Source organism: Necator americanus, chromosome X, assembly GCF_031761385.1.
Source record: "Necator americanus strain Aroian chromosome X, whole genome shotgun sequence".
In the NCBI taxonomy this organism is placed as follows: domain Eukaryota; kingdom Metazoa; phylum Nematoda; class Chromadorea; order Rhabditida; family Ancylostomatidae; genus Necator; species Necator americanus.
The window spans coordinates 10,508,776-10,532,327 of NC_087376.1; the positions used below are offsets into that span (position 1 = coordinate 10,508,776).

The 23,552-nt window shown below is 51.6% G+C and overlaps 4 protein-coding genes across 5 annotated transcripts in view; 2 read left to right on the top strand and 2 right to left on the bottom strand.

The window, feature by feature from the left end:
• Window positions 1–8,282: 8,282 nt before the first annotated feature.
• Window positions 8,283–8,555, top strand: RB195_022212 (uncharacterized protein; the record flags this gene model as incomplete). The annotated part of the gene is made up of 1 exon (XM_064209259.1): window positions 8,283–8,555. One exon carries the CDS (start codon window positions 8,283–8,285, stop codon window positions 8,553–8,555), a length of 273 nt encoding a protein of 90 aa, XP_064065140.1.
• RB195_022213 (uncharacterized protein) lies at window positions 8,527–8,847 on the top strand (the record flags this gene model as incomplete). The annotated part of the gene is made up of 1 exon (XM_064209260.1): window positions 8,527–8,847. One exon carries the CDS (start codon window positions 8,527–8,529, stop codon window positions 8,845–8,847), a length of 321 nt encoding a protein of 106 aa, XP_064065141.1.
• A 77-nt stretch (window positions 8,848–8,924) lies between these two features.
• On the bottom strand, window positions 8,925–9,671 carry RB195_022214 (uncharacterized protein; the record flags this gene model as incomplete). 2 transcript variants are annotated; one of them, XM_064209261.1, is made up of 1 exon in its annotated part: window positions 8,925–9,671. In XM_064209261.1, the coding sequence occupies one exon, from the start codon at window positions 9,669–9,671 to the stop codon at window positions 8,925–8,927; it is 747 nt and encodes a 248-aa protein (XP_064065142.1). The 2 variants fall into 2 exon arrangements, with proteins under 2 accessions (XP_064065142.1, XP_064065143.1); XM_064209262.1 differs by having other exon boundaries at window positions 8,925–9,665.
• A 403-nt stretch (window positions 9,672–10,074) lies between these two features.
• The window catches only part of RB195_022215 (uncharacterized protein), a gene marked incomplete at both ends in the record, with an annotated part of 47,409 nt that continues 33,931 nt past the window's right edge, over window positions 10,075–23,552 (bottom strand). The window contains one exon of the mRNA XM_064209263.1: window positions 10,075–10,197. Within this exon, the coding sequence (XP_064065144.1) occupies window positions 10,075–10,197 (123 nt within the window). The remainder of the gene's footprint in view (window positions 10,198–23,552) is intronic.

Consider the following 23,552-nt stretch of genomic DNA (forward strand, 5'->3'; position numbering starts at 1 on the left):
TGTGTGTGTATGTATATATGTATGTATGTATGTATGTATGTATGTATGTATGTATGTATGTATGTATGTATGTATGTATGTATGTATGCATGTATGTATGTATGTATGTATGTATGTATGTATGTATGTATGTATGTATGTATGTATGTATGTATGTATGTATGTATGTATGTATGTATGTATGTATGTATGTATGTATGTATGTATGTATGTATGTATGTATGTATGTATGTATGTATGTATGTATGTATGTATGTATGTATGTATGTATGTATGTATGTATGTATGTATGTATGTATGTATGTATGTATGTATGTATGTATGTATGTATGTATGTGAGTGTGTGAGTGTGTGAGTGTGTGAGTGTGTGTGTGTGTGAGTGTGTGTATGGCTTTGATTAGTTAGTTTGATTAGTTTCTCATGTTCATATGTCAGTGAGGGGAGGGTAAATAAACTTTTATGTGAATGTACACTTCCAAAATTGCAACCTATCTTGCTGTATAATAACGGGCGTATTCTGTCGTGTGGCGTCTGTGTATGTATGTCCCGCAGAGTCGGAATGGTCGCCGGTGCGAAAAAGCTATGGAGTGGGGAGAGATGGGTTCCACTGCTTCGGATTGGTGCGCGAGATCCACAACGCGGTAGAATAGGTTTCTGTAGTTCCTTCACATATCTATTTCCCAGCATGTCTCCCTGATGCTTGTAACATCCTTTCTAGAAAAAGGAAACGTACTGCTTAAATGCAATACATAGTAGCCAACAGTTTACTGAGCGATCTGACGTAGAACGTTACTTTTATCTCTACGATAGTGATATTCACGTCTTCATGTTAGCACATCATTCATTGCTAATAGCTGAGAACGGAGGAAACGAAGTTTGAGAGAAACATACATGTAAAATCAAGATTGATTGTTCTCCAAGTACAGAACTGAGCGTTTAGGAAAAATCTTTCATCTCTGCTTAAATTTTCGGGTAAAAAAAATTGAAGAAAGCGTTGATAGAAAAAAGCAATTGTAATTTTACAAAAATGTCGCTACTGTTATTTCTTATTCATCGGTGAAGGCGAGCGAAGCGAAGAGCAAAAAAAAAAGATAAAGTCCGGCTTTAGCCGAACGTTCAGGCTAGTATCACAGTAAACCGTAATCAAAGAAAGAAAGGAAGTGTGATCTCCAAATTTCAAACTGAGTAAAGGATGAAGCTGTTAATTGGGCGTTTTAATCTTTGTCTTGCAGCTGACAACAATTACCTCAGGTTACTGCATAGCTGACATCTTTTCTTCTTCTGCTGTCCAGTCTTCTCTTTCTTCCACTTGCTCTTGCATTGCTTTCCTTATTTATTATTATTACTTATTTGATTCGCATTTTCATTCCCTTTCTCGTCTTTTATACCGCTCTTTTGATTTGTTTTTTTCCTTCTATTTGTTTTCACAAGCTGATTTCTTTCAACATAATTAGGTTCACTGCTTTCTCTTAACTCTCACTACCAGAGTATCAAGTATTGACGCTGTGGCTGGGCACCCGCGTTTAACGTCGCTACTGTATAGTTCGGTAGCAGATGAAGACACGATGTTATGTTCTCATTTCTCACTTTTTCAGTCATTTTTCCTACTATGTAGTAGCACCATCAGAGCGGAAGTGGCTCAATAGTTTTGTTTTGATTCTATTTTTTTCTCTGTTTTTCTGAGCACAGGTTTGAGGTAGGGAACTGGTAAAATTCCTAGACATAAATGAGTAATCATTCTTTCTCACAGACGAAAAATGGAAATTAAATCAAACTTTAGCTTAACTTTAACTTTGGAAACTGAATCTTCAGCAAACTCAAACTTTAACTCAGTATTCAGAAAAGCATTAATTGCTGTCGGCAATTCTTTCAGTTTACTTCTTATGAAAAGCGCTAGCCCTAACTTTGAATACGAAGAAAGTTTGATCTCCCTTTCTGCCTCCAAAATTGGTTGAATGGTAGCAGAAAACTGTTCTTCCAAACAAAATATCTTGGAAGCCAGTTGAAAGACACCAAGAACAGTGCATTTTGAAAACATTTACAAGTTGAAACTACAACTGTCACCAACCTTACTATCTTCCTTTCGTACTTTTTTCACTATTTCTTATCAGTTTTGGAGCAGTATAATCCAGCATGTTTTGTAGAAAAAATACTTCCTCCACATGGAAAGAGGTACTGGAGAAGAGTCCTGATCTTCATCTGCAAAAGCTCCACTATTTTTTCTATTCGAATTGTTCTCTTTTAGCTTCAATGTTCTTGTCATATATTAACCTGATTTGAGTGCCGATTATTTTGCAGTACGCATTCCCTAACTAGGAGCAGGGGAATTGACACAATTACATCCTGGAAAGTAAGAGAGAGTGGAAAAGGAGGGTAAGATTAAGAAGGAAGAGTCAAAAGGCAGAAACCAAAGCAAGAATAAATGCAGCAACAGTGAGACAGACGAAGATGAAAGGAACATAAAGGATGTAGACGTGTGGTACAGGGAACAAAACATGTTGCATAATTTAAAAAAACAACGAAGAAGTAGGAACCAAAAGCACTTTTGAGAGGCAAAAAAATGAAACATAGAAAAGGAACAAAAATACAACTTTAAAGAACAGAAAAACAAGACAAGGGAATAAGACAAAAAAAATAAGACAGAGAAACAATAAAAGTAGAACGGAGATACAAGACAAGTAGAACAGAGATGATGCAGAAGATGAAAGGAAAAAAAGTACAAATAAAATAAGAGAAGCAATGCAACAGCAAATGGAAAAACGAGAAGGAGACTGGACAGAAGAAAAGCAAAAGATGTTAGTTATGCAGTTATCTGAAGTAATCTTTCCCAACTGCATCATGAAGAACAAAAACCTCAAATTCCAGCTAAATCCCTTACTCAGTTTGAATCTCGGAGATCATAATTCCTTTCTCCCTTGATTTACGGTTTACTGTGATATTTTCCTCGTTTATTTTATGGGAAGAGTATGTGAAACATCGTAAAGCACTCACTTTCTACCTTTTTCTAAGGTTAATCTTCTGATACAGCAAAGGATGTAGTTGCTCACTATACCATTTTGAATTTTGCGGCGCGCTAGCATTGGTCCAAGGGCGGAGTCTCCCGCAGCTGGGTGTAAGTTTAGTGGGGAACGTTAAAGAGGATCCCGTCGGATTCTACACGAATACCTCCAAAGCATAACGTGCTCGGTGGATATGTCGGCGGATACGCGAACAAACCTCGACTACGTCACACTCCAGTCGTTCATGAAGACGCAGACAACCGTCTTTGATGTTCTCCTAGCCACGGAGACGCAGAAAACTGCGCAGTTATAAGGAAATACCGAATAAATCAAAGAATAATAGAGTCAGATAGAAGTACATGGGATTTTGCATGGTGTTCTGATAAAGAAAGGGAGTCAGTTTGTCTTTATATTACTTTCAGGAAGTCTAGAAATCTTATCAAATTTTGACACTTTTCTTCCTCTAAGCTCCAAGAAGTGAGAGATACAGAAGGTCTCTCTGTCCAGAAATAAATTATGCTACAAAAAAGCTTGGGAGTTACAGGATAAGAATAATTCTAATTAGCGTTACTTTTGAAAGCTGGAATGTTCCGTCTCAACGAAGACTTTCATATACGTAATTTGAAGCTATTAGATATATCCTTATCTCATATTTCACGTAAGGGTTTCTCTTGCTTTTCTTGGTACAATTATAAGTTCACCTCAAATCACAAAGTCAACGTCCTCACTCCTAGCCGGTGATGCAGCGTATGATTAGCGGTAGGTAAGCAGAGTCAGCTATTTAGGTGCCTACGGAAGTGAATCTCTTCGGGATACGCACCATCGCTAATTGCTTTGACGAGGCATGACCGGGGAATCCTCGAAATTTCTGCAAGGACCCTCTTTTCACGTACTCAAGTTTAGTTACGAATTGCTATAGGGGGTGCGGGACAAAAGGTACCCATGAAAACCCGCTGACCGCTCCTGTCCTCCCTTCAGCGCCGTTCGCCTCCACGTAATTACGAATGCCGGTCCGCCAGCTAGACATGCTCCACGACCGTCTGAGATCACCTACACCCCGCCTCCTTATTGCTCTCTACTCAAAGCCGTGCGCACATTCGCGCAGCGAAGAAGTGGTGGATACTGCTAATTTTGAAGGGAGGGGAATGAAAAACGAATTGACCCCATAAATTCTGATGTACGATATAGATATGTATGGTGAACTAAGCGCATATTATTGGAAATAAAAAAAAGGTAGATCCTTCTATACAATGCAACTTCACAGAAGTAAAGATGCTGCAGGGAAATAAATAACACGAATATATTTTCACACATCTCATAATTTCACACATTTCAGACCTTAACTCCTATATAAATTCGCAGGGCATAAGTATGTGTTCATCACGATGCCATTAAACCAATTTCTGTTCAACTTTCAACAGCAGCGACTATACGTACGGCAACTTCACGTTCTTATCACTTTGTATACATTCTTTAAACTCCTTTCTACATTTTACCTCTCCGAAATTTTGCATGAATATAATGTTTAAATAGAGCGCATGTCAATGATTTTAATAGTTGCCTGTGCGTTTTATTCAGTGAAACTTTGTATGGTTCTTTAAACTTCTTTCAACAGCGTTTTAACGCTTCATTTCTATCTGTTCTCTACATAAAATCAATATGACAGTTGGGAGTAATAGTGGCGTACAGAGACATTTGTATCTTCGAGACATACCTTCAGGTACAATGTATGTCTGCGAGGCATTATTCGCGCCTCGTTAGGCGTTGAATGCCAGTTCTACCCAGCTAGCTAAGCAAAAATATTACTAGAAAACGAAAAAAAGTAAAAAAAGTAGTACTACATCGATCAGTGGTACATTCTTTGAAGCATCTCTTGCATTCCCAGAGATGGATGAGTGGTTTATATCTAACAAGTCAAAACAGGATAACAAACATCTCCTCTTGCATTTCTAAATGGCATATCTTCTATACAAGCCTCTTAAAAGTATACTTCATCCAGAGCTTCAAACAACATCTAATACTCGGTACTTTCCTTTTCGTTCGATTCTAAAAGCGCATCATAAGAGCTGCGGGCGCTGCAAAAAAAAAACTCGTCGTAAGAGCAGCAGACGCGGCGAAATGGGTGAGGAGAGTGGCGTGGGCGGGGCGTCAGGGAGAGGTAGCATGCGAGGACCAACTAGGCTACTGTAGCGATGACGGTGTCAGGACACGCGCGGTGCAATTAACTACTATCATTAGCCTCTTGGATACGCGGCGGCACGTCAGACAGGTACCTCTTGACCGTTTCCCGCTATAGGGTTCTTATCTGATAATTACGTTAAAGCTGTCTGGGTAATGAGGCTCAAAATGTTGTGGACCTTGGAGATTTCTAGGAACAGTTACATGTACTATAGTTCTCTTAGTAATACGGGTGAACCAATAGGTATATCCACACGGACGCTTATTGGCCCCTCAATACAACAGGATGTACCGCATAGTAGTGTTAAAGGAAGGCCTCTCTGTGGTAGATTAATTGAAATGACATCATTGGGTCGTGTACGTATCCAAACAAGTCATTATCTGAGCTTGTTCCTAGTCACATTAGCCAGATGTTATCTCTGCTCTTCACAAATATTCCCAATATAGAATGTCACTCCCAGGTAAATTTTTCGAATCACTATTTTGTTTCTTCTTTTATAAACAAGTGATATTGTCCTGAATCTGGTGTTGCCACGAATGTCCAGTTTGTATTGTAAATAAGAGTAAAAAACTTCAACACCTTCTCCACGTATATGCATATTTGAAGAAAAAAATTGCACCACTGTAGGTTCAAAAGAGTCGGAAAGTTGCATGATAAAGATCTCTCATTTGCATGATAAAGATCAAAAACCTCAAATTCCAGTTCCATCCTTTACTTAGTTTGAATCTCGGAGATGATACTTCCTTTCTTTCCTGGATTACGGCTTATTGTGACATTCTCCTCGTTTTTATTATTGTAAGAGTCCGCGAAGCACTGTAAAGCAATCGTCTTCTACCCTTCTCAAAGATTATTGCTCTGAAGCAACAGAGTAAGTAGCTACTCGCAGTACCGTTTTGAATTTTGCGGCGCGTTAGCATTGGTCCAAGGGGCAGAGCCTCCTGCAGCCGAGCGTGTATAAGTTTACACACGACTTTTAAAGGACAAACGTCTTCGGAAAAATATAATATACATGTATGAGCTTTGAATTCCTCTTCTTCGTAGCTTGGTGATTCGGCGAGGAAGATATTCAAAACTCGCGTTCAATAATCTTCTCTTCCGTAAACTTTCGATCCGGGTCGTCAGTGGTTCGAAAGAATCGTGTTCGTTTTCCATCTATGTCGCCCCGGACGTCGACTTTACTGACTTCTCGCTTCACTGTCGCATATTTCTATTTACAACTCTTCTCCAGTATCATACACGGTGTTCATTGCATTGTGTCGTCTCGGTCAGTCCGATGAAGTTGTATTTGACTCTTGGGTTTCAGCAGGCCTTCAGCAGTACGAGCGCACGTGAGTTAACTGTACAAATCGTCATCCTAATTCTTTTCCGATTCGGCAGCCCAGATGACTCTTATGTCTCTTCAAAATCTTCACCAGAAAATTCCATTGGATGCGTCTAATTGTCGAGAACAATTTAGCAAATTGTAAATTATATTCCAGCGGGTGATGCAGCATATGCCAGAGCTAGGTAGACAGAGTCAGCTATTTAGGTAGCAAGGACGGGGAATCTCTGCATAGTACACTCCATCGCCAATTGCGCAGGTATGATCGGAGGCATGCTCGAAGATCTACAAGAGCCTCTTTACACGCACCCCTTTGACTACCTATCTAATTCCGCAATACATTTTGTACATTTTGCCGTTGACACCAATAATGTTCGATGATGGAGATTTGGAAATTTTGGTGTTGAAACAGAAACTGCGACGAGTGGTCACATTATGAAGCAAATATTGCAATCCAAGCAAGCCTACAAAACATTGAACACTGTTTCTATCCCCTACTAAGCTTATCAATGAAAGTAGAAACGATTATGCATGTTTTGATCTATCTACTCGTCTTAACCGGTGGGCGGGTATTATTGCTTAGAGCAGTTGCCCTCATTTTCATTTTCCCGGGCGTGTCGCCCTTAAATACAGCCTAACCTTCTTCATCTACAGCGACACTTCGCACAGAATCCATCCGTTCGTCACTTTTCCATAGCCTGCGAGGCTTAGCGTTTCACGTTAACTGCCTATTGAGCGTTTCACGTTAACTGCCTATTGCTAACGAGCGAACCGAATATCTCAGGTTGACAGTGTTCGGTAGTTCAGCGTAAAAAAACAGAATTACTTCTAGAGATTGCACACTTTCTCTAGATGCTTGACTTATTTGGGTTAGGTTTTAGTGATGCAGTAGAAAACAGCACCTTTGTTTGGAAAACTTTCTTTATATAAGTGTGCAAGTTACATGGTTTGTACTTGTCCAGAGCGTATACTCATATGCTTTAGTGCATGCAGTGTGAGCCCAGCGAGCAGACAACAGCCAGTCTCGTATACGGTCTCGTCCTAAGCCTGTCATAACAAACAGAAAATAAGAGTTTTATTGAGAAGAGATAGATCGAGTCTTCATAGATGAGAATACGGAAATCACGGAATAAGAATTATCTGTGAATGAACGGAAATGAGAAAAAAAAAACGAGAAAAAGACAGACATTTAGCGGGCAGTCTGGAGTTTTTAAAGTACGAACGAGATATATCATAACTAATGGGCAGGTTATACTGGATGCTAAATCGGTAAATACCTTGATTCGTACTTTTTCCTGCCATAACTTCCTCAATACTGAAATGAGAAACTTCATATCAATGCTTATTATTGTGGTTAGCGGCCTGGAGAAAAAGTTCTGAACAAAATTCTCCTTTTTCGGTGCGGCGCGTTCAAAGACATCACCTCCGATAAGAGATAAAGGATGAAGTTTCTGACGTTAATTAATCCGCTTGGGTTGCTCTCTCTCCCTCCCGTTCACTTCAATTCAGAATCGTTTGAGGTTTACGAACGTGTAACTGGCCTATACGATGACTTGCGGTGGCTAGCCGATGTGTCAAGTCAGTGTTTTTTTTTCCTCCCAGACGAGTCTGGTACCAATTTATCGACCTCGAAGAGATGAAAGGTTTGGTGAGCACAAGGCCGGATTCGAACCTCCGATCGATCGTGCAGGAAGCGGAACCTCTAACCGCTACACCACACCCGCCCCTGCCACTTCCGAACCCACGATAAATCGTTGGTATCAACACTTCCGGTCAGAAGATCATGACTTTAGTTGACCGAACTATCAGTAACGGATCGCTTACTATGAAAATTTATGAGAAAATAGTCGGAGAAATGCCGCCGCTAACATCTACGGTGCGTTCAAAGACATCATCTCTAAACCCATGGTATGTCGGTGGTATCAGCACTTCTGCTCAGAAGAGATATCGTTCGATGGTTAAACTCGTTCTGGAGATACTCCTGCCTTCGTCAACGAGACTACGCGATGCTTTGAAAGTGAAGCCTAATGCCATTGCCACGCTATTCACCAGGTAAACGCTTTGAGCCTGGTAACGTCTGTCTACAACATTTCATCATGTTCTCATGTTACGAGGTTGACCAGCCAAAAGACTTAAGAACTACAGTAGAATCGCTAATTCTTGGACAGAAGACGAAAAAAACGTGCATCCGCGTCGAAGAATTAGCGATTCTACTCTACTACCTTGTGCTGCTTATTGCCTCAATGCAGCTCCTTTCTACGGACAACCATCTTCTTCTGAATATAGGAGCTGGAAGTGAGAACACTTATCTCTTTGCAGTCGCCACAGTGTTGCGCCACAGAAATTGAAAGCTGATGAGTTGTTGAACGCATTTTATAAATCCTGATGGAAACTATCTCACTGATTGAGATCTTGATCACCTTGATCACCTTGACACCCGTTGATCTTCGAACTGGTCGAGCGGGCGCCAGTAATTCTTCCATTTGTTCCGGACGCGTGCCAGAGTAGCCCAGTGGTTCCTCCTTTCGCGTGGGACACGAAGAGCATCATACTTTTCTTTAAAGGACTTCGTGAAGAAATCTGACCATCGGGTCGGCGGTCTTCCTGTAGTGCGCTTAATATCGCGGGGAACCCAGTCGCTCACGGCTCTGGTCCAACGGTTGTCGTTAAAGCGCATCACGTGTCCGGCCCACCTTATTTTACTTTCCTTGGCAAACGCGGCGGCGTCTCTAATCTTCGATCGCTGACGTAGGAGAGAACTTTGAATCCCGTCCCTCACTTGCGTGGAACGGGATACTCCTAGCATCACTCTCTCAATTGCGCGTTCAATGACGCTCACCGCGTTTTCTTCCTGCTTGCGAAATGCCCAGGTTTCCGAAGCATAGGTCAAAGCAGGAGGTACGGTGGTGTTGAAGAGGTGAGCACGGAGCCGGGTGTTCCTGGTCTTCTTCACTACATCCTCGATGCTCTTGTACGCTCCCCAAGCCGCTTGTCTCCTCCTGCCCAGCTCGGGGGTCAGGTAGTCATCATGTTTAGTTCCCGACCCAGATAAACGTAGCTGGTGCACTCGGATATGTTCGTTCCGTTGAGCGTGAATGGGGCATCCGAGACCCGTCCGTTCCGCATGAACATCGTCTTGTCTAGATTCAGCTGAAGACTGATGCATCCACATGTTTCGTTGAATTCGGTCAGCATTCGTTCTGCTTGGCTGATGCTAGGTGTTATCAGTACGATGTCATCAGCAAAGCGCAATTGAGATCTTATTGTAATAAAAATACACATTTGAAATGAAGGAAATTTTATTCAAAACCTCTTCTTCAATCCAGTATTAATAAAGCAAAATAATAATATAAAAAGAGTATGAAGAAAAGCAAACATGAGCAAGTTGTTCTGTGAAATTCAGCAAGCGGGAATTAGTTTTGCTCAACAATTATGATGAGAATACGGTTCGAAACTACTCATTACTTTGAACTATTATGAAAAATATCCCAAACGTAATAAATTGAAGGTCACGAAATTGATTAAAGTTATTGGCAGTAAGAGTTAAAGTTAAACGTTAATTAGTTAAACGAATGTTAAGCATCCTTCCGGTGACTTCTTTGATAAGCAGCTACCCGCTCTTTATGAATTCCTAGCATGACGATCGGCACATAAATTTGTTTGAACACCCAAAATGAAATCAACGTTCCCAAAGCGATCTGAAAACACTACATTTGTTTACAGCCATACGATACACAAAATGATGAATGGGTAATAATACGTGATAATGAGTAATAAATAATCGTTCACATGAAAGGGATAGCGTCACCTTCCACACGATCAGAAAGGAATATATTCGAGTAGCAAAACGTGGACCATCTGGTTTTAAAATCTGCCACCATCAAATTATCCAAAAGTTCTATATGAAACTTTACGTATTTATCGATTGTCAAATTCAAGCAAGAGCCGAGATTTTTAACAAACTTTATTCCGGCTAACGTTTCGGCGTCGTCGCCTTCGTCAGAGCCTGGAAAGTCAAAAAGTGTAAAGTGTAACATATCCTCTCAAATGCCTTATCCAGAACAAGTCATCAATCTGTAAAATGCTATATCCAAAACCGAAATAAAAAAAGCCGAAATCGTTGTGCTTACCTAAGTAGCCGCATGCTGTGATAATAGCAGACTTCTGCGTGATAAAATCGTCCCGCTTATACTAATTTGAATGTGACCCGCATATGATACTGTTGTTCAAAACCCGCAAATGTCTTGATATAGAGCCAGCTCGTTAGTTACGATTATGCAGCTTTCTTTTCTATTCATTTTTGGACTTTTAGCGTTTATCCAAAACGCTTCCAAAGTTTTGCGAGCCACAGTTTCAAGTTCGTACGATAGGACCGCGGCAGCTATGCAGGAGGGAGCATTTTCATGACATTTTCTGCGATCAGTTGCTAGAGTGGTGGCTGCGTTTGGATGTTTCATCCCATCTAGATGTTCTTTAATATAAACACAAAGAGGTCGCCCTGTTTCGCCAATATGTTATTGTTCACATGTTTCGTTCGAAATTAAATAAACTACACTAGAGATCATGCAGAGTCCTGCCTTAGCAAATGGGCATGTTACCCAGTTTGTAGTCGGGCAAATGCGATGGAACCTCCTGTTTAGGATTAACTGATTCTTGAGATTTGTTAGAGGTATTTCCACAACTCTCACTTGGTCATCGAAATCACTCCTAATCAGACTGGTACTGATCGCCTTACTCCAGTCCCCGGTTATGAAAAACAAGCAGAAAATGATCTTTTTCGAGTCATCCGCTGCGGCATAATCTCACTGCGCAACAAGACGTAGCCTCCGCGGTACATTAGCAATGTATTGGAAGTTGAGATCCGTTGCGCTAGGTTAATCGCACTGATCCCCTCCTGGACATCAGATGTCACCCTTAGGGCTATTCTGAACATGTTCCCAGTGACTGATTTCTTGGTCTTCCAAGCGTGACCAGAAAGACGGTGGGCTAATATATTCTTAACCCGTCCGGCTAAAGCCGGACTTCAGACTTTCTGTAGTATTTGCTTCGCTCGCTTTCACTGATCAACGAAAATTCATAATAGTGTTATTAGTTCTATGAAATTGGACTTGTGTATATCCAACAATCTTTCTTCTTTTTTTTATATTATAAGTAAAAGCGAAAGATTTCATAGTCTTCTTTCTAAACGCGTCAGTTCTACATTTGCAGAACGTTCGAGCTTCAGCTTCAAACACTCCTTATCAATATGTTATACACAATATTTAAAAATATCTTGCGAAATATGGGGTTTTCTCCTGTTTTCTATAAACGGTTATCAAAGAATGGTGCTTTGGCATAAAATAACGTGAAAGACATCATCCTACTGATAAAGACAACGTTCCACGTCAGATCACATAAACATCTTGCTATTATTTAAGCAGCCGTTTGCATGCGTGTTTCCACTTTCTGAGAATGGCATGCTACCAACTTGAGGCGAACGAAGAAAGAAATAGATACGCGGAGCAGTCATGAAGATGAAAACCAACGCGCCCAGTGGCCACGGATATGAAACGGCTTTAATCATTTATCTTCTGCGACATACACGCGAAGTTATTGCCCACAATTTCGATTCCGCGGGACCCGTCTCACCCCAAGTTATAGCTATCTGGCGCCAGCGCGACAACCCGACGCCGGGTGGACCCGTCACACCCCCTTTTACAGGTATCTGGCGTCGGTGGACCGTCGCACCCCCTCCTATAGGTATCTGGCACCGGTGGCCCCATCGCACCCCCTCCTATAGGTATCTGGCGTCGGTGGACCGTCGCACCCCCTCCTATAGGTATCAGGCGTCGGTGGACCCGTCGCACCCCATTTTATAGGTATCTGGTGTCGGTGGACCCGTCGCACCCCATTTTATAGGTATCTGGTGTCGGTGGACCCGTCGCACCCCATTTTATAGGTATCTGGTGTCGGTGGACCCGTCGCACCCCCTCCTATAGGTATCTGGCGTCGGTGGACCGTCGCCCCACCCCACCCTCCTATAGGTATCTGGCGTCGGTGGACCGGTCGCACCCCCTCCTATAGGTATCTGGCGTCGGTGGACCGGTCGCACCCCCTCCTATAGGTATCTGGCGTCGGTGGACCGTCGCACCCCCTCCTATAGGTATCTGGCGTCGGTGGACCGGTCGCACCCCCTCCTATAGGTATCTGGCGTCGGTGGACCGTCGCACCCCCTCCTATAGGTATCTGGCGTCGGTGGACCGTCGCACCCCCTCCTATAGGTATCTTGCGTCGGTGGACCCGTCGCACCCCCTCCTATAGGTATCTGGCGTCGGTGGACCCGTCGAACCCCTTTATATATCTGGTGTCGGTGGACCCGTCGCACCCCCTCCTATAGGTATCTGGCGTCGGTGGACCGTCGCACCCCCTCCTATAGGTATCTGGCGTCGGTGGACCCGTCGAACCCCATTTTATAGGTATCTGGTGTCGGTGGACCTCCTATAGGTATCTGGCGTCGGTGGACCCGTCGCACCCCCTCCTATAGGTATCTGGCGTCGGTGGACCGTCGCACCCCCTCCTATAGGTATCTGGCGTCGGTGGACCCGTCGCACCCCATTTTATAGGTATCTGGTGTCGGTGGACCCGTCGCACCCCCTCCTATAGGTATCTGGCACCGTCGCCCCCATGTGGACCCGTCGCACCCCCTTCTATAGGTATCTGGTGTCGGTGGACCCGTCGCACCCCCCTCCTATAGGTATCTGGCGTCGGTGGACCGTCGCACCCCCTCCTATAGGTATCTGGCGTCGGTGGACCCGTCGAACCCCATTTTATAGGTATCTGGTGTCGGTGGACCCGTCGCACCCCCTCCTATAGGTATCTGGCGTCGGTGGACCCGTCGCACCCCATTTTATAGGTATCTGGTGTCGGTGGACCCGTCGCACCCCCTCCTATAGGTATCTGGCGTCGGTGGACCCGTCGCACCCCCTCCTATAGGTATCTGGCGTCGGTGGACCCGTCGCACCCCCTCCTATAGGTATCTGGCGTCGGTGGACCGTCGCACCCCCTCCTATAGGTATCAGGCGTCGGTGGACCCGCCGCACCCCCTCCTATAGGTATCTGGCGCCGGTGGCCCATCGCACCCCCCTTTATAGTATCTGGCGTCGGTGGACCCGTCGCACCCCCTCCTATAGGTATCTGGCGTCGGTGGACCCGTCGCACCCCATTTTATAGGTATCTGGTGTCGGTGGACCCGTCGCACCCCCTCCTATAGGTATCTGGCGTCGGTGGACCCGTCGCACCCCCTCCTATAGGTATCTGGCGTCGGTGGACCCGTCGCACCCCTTTCTTATAGGTATCTGGCGTCGGTGGACCCGTCGCACCCCCTCCTATAGGTATCTGGCGTCGGTGGACCCGTCGCACCCCCTTTTATAGGTATCTGGTGTCGGTGGACCCGTCGCACCCCCTCCTATAGGTATCTGGCGTCGGTGGACCCGTCGCACCCCCTTCCTATAGGTATCTGGCGTCGGTGGACCCGTCGCACCCCCTCCTATAGGTATCTGGCGTCGGTGGACCCAGTCGCACCCCCCCCCTCTATAGGTATCTGGCGTCGGTGGACCCGTCGCACCCCTCTTTATAGGTATCTGGCGTCGGTGGACCCGTCGCACCCCCTTCTTATAGGTATCTGGCGTCGGTGGACCCGTCGCACCCCCTCCTATAGGTATCTGGCGTCGGTGGACCCGTCGCACCCCCTCCTATAGGTATCTGGCGTCGGTGGACCCGTCGCACCCCCTCCTATAGGTATCTGGCGTCGGTGGACCGTCGCACCCCCTCCTATAGGTATCTGGCGTCGGTGGACCCGTCGCACCCCCTTCTATTAGGTATCTGGCGTCGGTGGACCCGTCGCACCCCCTTCCTATAGGTATCTGGCGTCGGTGGACCCGTCGCACCCCATTTCTATAGGTATCTGGCGTCGGTGGACCCGTCGCACCCCCTCCTATAGGTATCTGGCGTCGGTGACCTCCCGTATCCCGTGGACCCGTCGCCCCCTCCTATAGGTATCTGGCGTCGGTGGACCCGTCGCACCCCCTCCTATAGGTATCTGGCGTCGGTGGACCCGTCGCACCCCCTTTTAGAGGTATCTGGCGTCGGTGGACCCGTCGCACCCCCTCCTATAGGTATCTGGCGTCGGTGGACCCGTCGCACCCCCTCCTATAGGTATCTGGCGTCGGTGGACCCGTCGCACCCCATTTTATAGGTATCTGGTGTCGGTGGACCCGTCGCACCCCCTCCTATAGGTATCTGGCGTCGGTGGACCCGTCGCACCCCCTCCTATAGGTATCTGGCGTCGGTGGACCGTCGCACCCCCTCCTATAGGTATCTGGCGTCGGTGGACCGGTCGCACCCCCTCCTATAGGTATCTGGCGTCGGTGGACCCGTCGCACCCCATTTTATAGGTATCTGGTGTCGGTGGACCCGTCGCACCCCCTCCCCTATAGGTATCTGGCGTCGGTGGACCCGTCGCACCCCCTTTTATAGGTATCTGGCGTCGGTGGACCCGTCGCACCCCCTCCTATAGGTATCTGGCGTCGGTGGACCCGTCGCACCCCCTTATAGGTATCTGGCGCGGTGGACCCGTCGCCCCCCCTACATCTGCACCGGTGGACCCGTCGCTACCCCTGGCGTCGGTGGACCGTCGCACCCCCTCCTATAGGTATCTGGCGTCGGTGGACCCGTCGCACCCCCTCCTATAGGTATCTGGCGTCGGTGGACCCGTCGCACCCCCTCCTATAGGTATCTGGCGTCGGTGGACCCGTCGCACCCCCTCCTATAGGTATCTGGCGTCGGTGGACCCGTCGCACCCCTCCTATAGGTATCTGGCGTCGGTGGACCCGTCGCACCCCATTTTATAGGTATCTGGTGTCGGTGGACCCGTCGCACCCCCTCCTATAGGTATCTGGCGTCGGTGGACCCGTCGCACCCCCTCCTATAGGTATCTGGCGCCGGTGGACCCGTCGCACCCCCTCCTATAGGTATCTGGCACCGGTGGACCCGTCGCACCCCCTCCTATAGGTATCTGGCGTCGGTGGACCCGTCGCACCCCTCCTATAGGTATCAGGCGTCGGTGGACCCGTCGCACCCCCTCCTATAGGTATCTGGCGTCGGTGGACCCGTCGCACCCCCTCCTATAGGTATCTGGCGTCGGTGGACCCGTCGCACCCCATTTTATAGGTATCTGGTGTCGGTGGACCCGTCGCACCCCCTTCTATAGGTATCTGGCGCCGGTGGACCCGTCGCACCCCCTTCTATAGGTATCTGGCGCCGGTGGACCCGTCGCACCCCTTCTATAGGTATCTGGCACCGGTGGACCCGTCGCACCCCCTCCTATAGGTATCTGGCGTCGGTGGACCCGTCGCACCCCCTCCTATAGGTATCTGGCGTCGGTGGACCCGTCGCACCCCCGTCTACAGGTATCTGGCACCGGTGGATCCGTCGCACCCCCTCCTATAGGTATCTGGCGTCGGTGGACCCGTCGAACCCCATTTTATAGGTATCTGGTGTCGGTGGACCCGTCGCACCCCCTCCTATAGGTATCTGGCGTCGGTGGACCCGTCGCACCCCCTCCTATAGGTATCTGGCGTCGGTGGACCCGTCGCACCCCCTCCTATAGGTATCTGGCGCCGGTGGACCCGTCGCACCCCCTCCTATAGGTATCTGGCGCCGGTGGACCCGTCGCACCCCCTTCTATAGGTATCTGGCGCCGGTGGACCCGTCGCACCCCTTTCTATAGGTATCTGGCGCCGGTGGACCCGTCGCACCCCTCCTCATAGGTATCCCGCACCCCTCCCATATCTGGCGCCGGTGGACCCGTCGCACCCCCTTTTATAGGTATCTGGCGTCGGTGGACCCGTCGCACCCCCTTTTATAGGTATCTGGCGCCGGTGGACCCGTCGCACCCCCTCCTATAGGTATCTGGCGTCGGTGGACCCGTCGCACCCCCTTCTATAGGTATCTGGCGCCGGTGGACCCGTCGCACCCCCTCCTATAGGTATCTGGCGCCGGTGGACCCGTCGCACCCCCTCCTATAGGTATCTGGCGCCGGTGGACCCGTCGCACCCCCTCCTATAGGTATCTGGCGTCGGTGGACCCGTCGCACCCCCTTCTATAGGTATCTGGCGCGGTGGACCCGTCGCACCCCCTTCTACAGGTATCTGGCGCGGTGGACCCGTCGCACCCCCTTCTATAGGTATCTGGCGCGGTGGACCCGTCGCACCCCCTTCCATAGGTATCTGGCGCGGTGGACCCGTCGCACCCCCTTCTACAGGTATCTGGCGCGGTGGACCCGTCGCACCCCCTTCTACAGGTATCTGGCGCTCGCACCCCCTCTAGGACGGCGCCGTGGACCGGTCGCACCCCCTCCTATAGCTATCTGGCGCCGGTGGACCCGTCGCACCCCCTCCTATGCATATCTGGCGCCAGTGGACCCGTCGCACCCCCTTTTAAGGCTATCTGGCGTCGGTGGACCCATCGCACCCCCTTCTATAGGTATCTGGCGTCGGTGGACCCATCGCACCCCCTTCTATAGGTATCTGGCGCAGGTGGACCCATCACACCCCCTTTTATAGGTATCTGGCGCCGGTGGACCCGTCGCACCCACTTCTGTGGGTATCTGGCGCCGGTGGACCCGTCTCACCCCATTTTATAGGTTTCTAGCGTCGGTGGACCCGTCGCACCCCCTCCTATAGGTATCTGGCGCCGGTGGACCCGTCGCACCCCCTCCTATAGGTATCTGGCGCCGGTGGACCCGTCGCACCCCCTTCTATAAGTATCTGACGGCGGTGGATCCGCCGCACCCCCTTCTATAGATATTTGACGCCGGTGGACCCGTCGCACCCCCTCCTATAGGTATCTGGCGCCGGTGGACCTGCGGCACCCCCTTCTATAGGTATCTGGCGCCGGTGGACTCGTCGCACCCCATATTATAGCTATCTGGCGCCGGTAGACCCGTCGCACCCCCTTCTATAGGTATCTGGCATCGGTGGACCCGTCGCACCCCCTTCTTATAGGTATCTGGCGTCGGATGGACCCGTCGCACCCCCTCCTATAGGTATCTGGCGTCGATGGACCCGTCGCACCCCCATCTATAGGTTTCTGGCGCCGGTGGACCCGTCGCACCCCCTTCTATAGGTATCTGGCACCGGTGGACCCGTCGCACCCCCTTCTATAGGTATCTGGCGCCGGTGGACCCGTCGCACCCACTTCTATAGGTATCTGGCGCCGGTGGACCCGTCGCACCCCCTTCTATAGGTATCTGGCGCCGGTGGACCCGTCGCACCCCCTTTTATAGGTATCTGGCGTCGGTGGACCCGTCGCACCCCCTCTATAGGTATCTGGCGTCGGTGGACCCGTCGCACCCCCTCTATAGGTATCTGGCGCCGGTGGACCCGTCGCACCCCTCCCTATAGGTATCTGGCACCGGTGGACCCGTCGCACCCCCTCCTATAGGTATCTGGCGCCGGTGGACCCGTCGCACCCCCTTCTATAGGTATCTGGCGCCGGTGGACCCGTCGCACCCCCTCCTATAGGTATCTGGCGCCGGTGGACCCGTCGCACCCCCTTCTATAGGTATCTGGCGCCGGTGGACCCGTCGCACCCCCTCTATAGGTATCTGGCGCCGGTGGACCCGTCGCACCCCCTTCTATAGGTATCTGGCGCCGGTGGACCCGTCGCACCCCCTCCTATAGGTATCTGGCGCCGGTGGACCCGTCGCACCCCCTCTATAGGTATCTGGCGCCGGTGGACCCGTCACACCTCCTTCTATAGGTATCTGGCACGAGGGACCCATCGCACCAGCTTCTATTGGTTTCTGGCGTCGGTGGACCCGTCGCACCCCCTTCTATAGGTATCTGGCGTCGGTGGACCCATCGCACCCCCCTCCTATAGGTATCTGGCGCCGGTGGACCCGTCGCACCCCCTTTCTATAGGTATCTGGCGCCGGTGGACCCGTCGCACCCCCTTCTCTAGGTATCTGACGCCGATGGACCCGTCGCACCCCCTTCTATAGGTATCTGGCGCCGGTGGACCCGTCGCACCCCCTCATATAGGTATCTGGCGCCGGTGGACCCGTCGCACCCCCTCATATAGGCTATCTGGTGCCGGTGGACCCGTTGCACCCCTTCTAAAGGTATCTGGCGCCGGTGGACCATTCGCACCCCCTCCTATAGGTATCTGGCGCCGGTGGACCCGTCGCACCCCTTTCTATAGGTATCTGGCGCCGGTGGACCCGTCGCACCCCCTTCTATAGGTATCTGGCGCCGGTGGACCCGTCGCACCCCCTCCTAAGGCTATCTGGCGCCGATGGACCCGTCGCACCCCTCCTATAGGTATCTGGCGTCGGTGGACCCGTCGCACCCCCTCCTATAGGTATCTGGCGCCGGTGGACCCGTCGCACCCCCTCCTATAGGTATCTGGCGCCGGTGGACCCGTCGCACCCCTCCTATAGGTATCTGGCGCCGGTGGACCCGTCGCACCCCCTTCTATAGGTATCTGGCGTCGGTGGACCCGTCGCACCCCCTTCTATAGGTATCTGGCGCCGGTGGACCCGTCGCACCCCTTCTATAGGTATCTGGCGCCGGTGGACCCGTCGCACCCCCTTCTATAGGTATCTGGCGTCGGTGAACCCGTCGCACCCCCTTCTATAGGTATCTGGCGTCGGTGGACCCGTCGCACCCCCTCTATAGGTATCTGGCGTCGGTGGACCCGTCGCACCCCTTCTATAGGTATCTGGCGCCGGTGGACCCGTCGCACCCCCTCCTATAGGTATCTGGCGTCGGTGGACCCGTCGCCCCTTCTATAGTATCTGGCGTCGGTGGACCCGTCGCACCCCCCCCTATAGGTATCTGGCGTCGGTGGACCCGTCGCACCCCCTCCTATAGGTATCTGGCGCCGGTGGACCCGTCGCACCCCCTCCTATAGGTATCTGGCGTCGGTGGACCCGTCGCACCCCCTCCTATAGGTATCTGGCGTCGGTGGACCCGTCGCACCCCATTTTATAGGTATCTGGCGTCGGTGGACCCGTCGCACCCCCTTCTATAGGTATCTGGCGTCGGTGGACCCGTCGCACCCCCTTCTATAGGTATCTGGCGTCGGTGGACCCGTCGCACCCCCTCCTATAGGTATCTGGCGTCGGTGGACCCGCCGCGCCCCCTCCTATAGGAATCTGGCGCCGGTGGACCCGTCGCACCCCCTTCTATAGGTATCTGACGGCGGTGGACCCGTCGCACCCCCTTCTATAGGTATCTGGCGCCGGTGGACCCGTCGCATCGCCTCCTATAGGTATCTGGCGCCGGTGGACCCGTCGCACCCCCTCCTATAGGTATCTGGCGCCGGTGGACCCGTCGCACCCCCTCCGGTGGACCCGTCGCACCCCTTTCTATAGGTATCTGGCGCCGGTGGACCCGTCGCACCCCATTCTATAGGTATCTGGTGTCGGTGGACCCGTCGCACCCCCTCCTATAGGTATCTGGTGTCGGTGGACCCGTCGCACCCCATTTTATAGGTATCTGGCACCGGTGGACCCGTCGCACCCCCTCCTATAGGTATCTGGCACCGGTGGACCCGTCGCACCCCCTTCTATAGGTATCTGGCGTCGGTGGACCCGTCGCACCCCCTCCTATAGGTATCTGGCACCGGTGGACCCGTCGCACCCCCTTCTATAGGTATCTGGCACCGGTGGACCCGTCGCACCTCCTCCTATAGGTATCTGGCGCCGGTGGACCCGTCGCACCCCTTTCCTATAGGTATCTGGCGTCGGTGGACCCGTCGCACCCCCTCCTTTTATAGGTATCTGGCGCCGGTGGACCCGTCGCACCCCCTCCTATAGGTATCTGGCGTCGGTGGACCCGTCGCACCCCCTCCTATAGGTATCTGGCGTCGGTGGACCCGTCGCACCCCTTCCTATAGGTATCTGGCCCGGTGGACCCGTCGCACCCCCTCCTATAGGTATCTGGCGTCGGTGGACCCGTCGCACCCCCTTTTATAGGTATCTGGCGTCGGTGGACCCGTCGCACCCCCTCCTATAGGTATCTGGCGTCGGTGGACCCGTCGCACCCCCTTCTATAGGTATCTGGCGTCCGGTGGACCCGTCGCACCCCATTTTATAGGTATCTGGCGTCGGTGGACCCGTCGCACCCCCTCCTATAGGTATCTGGCGTCGGTGGACCCGTCGCACCCCATTTTATAGGTATCTGGTGTCGGTGGACCCGTCGCACCCCATTTTATAGCGATCTGGTGCCGGTGGGCCCGTCGCACCCCCTTCCACAGGTATCTGGCACCGGTGGACCCGTCGCACACGCTCTTATAGGTATCTGGCGTCGGTGGACCCGTCGCACCCCCTTTCCTATAGGTATCTGGCGTCGGTGGACCCGTCGCACCCCCTCCTATAGGTATCTGGCGTCGGTGGACCGTCGCACCCCTTCCTATAGGTATCTGGCGTCGGTGGACCCGTCGCACCCCCTCCTATAGGTATCTGGCGTCGGTGGACCCGTCGCACCCCTCCTATAGGTATCTGGCGCCGGTGGACCCGTCGCACCCCCTCCTATAGGTATCTGGCGCCGGTGGACCCGTCGCACCCCCTCCTATAGGTATCTGGCACCGGTGGACCGTCGCACCCACCTCTACAGGTATCTGGCACCGGTGGACCCGTCGCACCCCCTCCTATAGGTATCTGGCACCGGTGGACCCGTCGCACCCCCTCCTATAGGTATCTGGCGTCGGTGGACCCGTCGCACCCCCTCCTATAGGTATCTGGCGCCGGTGGACCCGTCGCACCCCCTCCTATAGGTATCTGGCGTCGGTGGACCGTCGCACCCCTTTCCTATAGGTATCAGGCGTCGGTGGACCCGTCGCACCCCCTTTTATAGGTATCTGGCGTCGGTGGACCCGTCGCACCCCCTTCTATAGGTATCTGGCGTCGGTGGACCCGTCGCACCCCTTTCTCATAGGTATCTGGCGTCGGTGGACCCGTCGCACCCCCTTTTATAGGTATCTGGCGTCGGTGGACCCGTCGCACCCCCTCCTATAGGTATCTGGCAGCGGTGGACCCGTCGCACCCCTTCCTATAGGTATCTGGCGTCGGTGGACCCGTCGCACCCCCTCCTATAGGTATCTGGCACCGGTGGACCCGTCGCACCCCCTCCTATAGGTATCTGGCGTCGGTGGACCCGTCGCACCCCCTCCTATAGGTATCTGGCGTCGGTGGACCCGTCGCACCCCCTCCTATAGGTATCTGGCGTCGGTGGACCCGTCGCACCCCCTCCTATAGGTATCTGGCGTCGGTGGACCCGTCGAACCCCATTTTATAGGTATCTGGTGTCGGTGGACCCGTCGCACCCCCCTCCATAGGTATCTGGCGTCGGTGGACCCGTCGCACCCCCTTCCTATAGGTATCTGGCGTCGGTGGACCCGTCGAACCCCATTTTATAGGTATCTGGTGTCGGTGGACCCGTCGCACCCCCTCCTATAGGTATCTGGCGTCGGTGGACCCGTCGCACCCCCTCCTATAGGTATCTGGCGTCGGTGGACCCGTCGCACCCCCTCCTATAGGTATCTGGCGTCGGTGGACCCGTCGCACCCCATTTTATAGGTATCTGGTGTCGGTGGACCCGTCGCACCCCATTTTATAGGTATCTGGTGTCGGTGGACCCGTCGCACCCCATTTTATAGGTATCTGGTGTCGGTGGACCCGTCGCACCCCATTTTATAGGTATCTGGCGTCGGTGGACCCGTCGCACCCCCTCCTATAGGTATCTGGCGTCGGTGGACCCGTCGCACCCCCTCCTATAGGTATCTGGCGTCGGTGGACCCGTCGCACCCCCTCCTATAGGTATCTGGCGCCGGTGGACCCGTCGCACCCCCTCCTATAGGTATCTGGCGCCGGTGGACCCGTCGCACCCCCTCCTATAGGTATCTGGCGTCGGTGGACCCGTCGCACCCCTCCTATTGGCGTCGGTGGACCCGTCGCACCCCCTCCTATAGGTATCTGGCGCCGGTGGCCCCGTCGCACCCCCTCCTATAGGTATCTGGCGTCGGTGGACCCGTCGCACCCCCTTCTATAGGTATCAGACGTCGGTGGACCCGTCCCACTCCATTTTATAGGTATCTTGCGTCGGTGGACCCGTCGCACCCCCTCCTATAGGTATCTGGCGTCGGTGGACCCGTCGCACCCCATTTCATAGGTATCTGGTGTCGGTGGACCCGTCGCACCCCATTTTATAGGTATCTGGTGTCGGTGGACCCGTCGCACCCCCTCCTATAGGTATCTGGCGTCGGTGGACCGTCGCACCCCCTCCTATAGGTATCAGGCGTCGGTGGACCCGCCGCACCCCCTCCTATAGGTATCTGGCACCGGTGGCCCCATCGCACCCCCTCCTATAGGTATCTGGCGTCGGTGGACCGTCGCACCCCCTCCTATAGGTATCAGGCGTCGGTGGACCCGTCGCACCCCATTTTATAGGTATCTGGCGTCGGTGGACCCGTCGCACCCCCTCCTATAGGTATCTGGCGTCGGTGGACCCGTCGAACCCCATTTTATAGGTATCTGGTGTCGGTGGACCCGTCGCACCCCCTCCTATAGGTATCTGGCGTCGGTGGACCCGTCGCACCCCCTCCTATAGGTATCTGGCGTCGGTGGACCCGTCGAACCCCATTTTATAGGTATCTGGTGTCGGTGGACCCGTCGCACCCCCTCCTATAGGTATCTGGCGTCGGTGGACCCGTCGCACCCCCTCCTATAGGTATCTGGCGTCGGTGGACCCGTCGAACCCCATTTTATAGGTATCTGGTGTCGGTGGACCCGTCGCACCCCCTCCTATAGGTATCAGGCGTCGGTGGACCCGTCGCACCCCATTTTATAGGTATCTGGCGTCGGTGGACCCGTCGCACCCCATTTTATAGGTATCTGGTGTCGGTGGACCCGTCGCACCCCATTTTATAGGTATCTGGTGTCGGTGGACCCGTCGCACCCCATTTTATAGGTATCTGGTGTCGGTGGACCCGTCGCACCCCATTTTATAGGTAT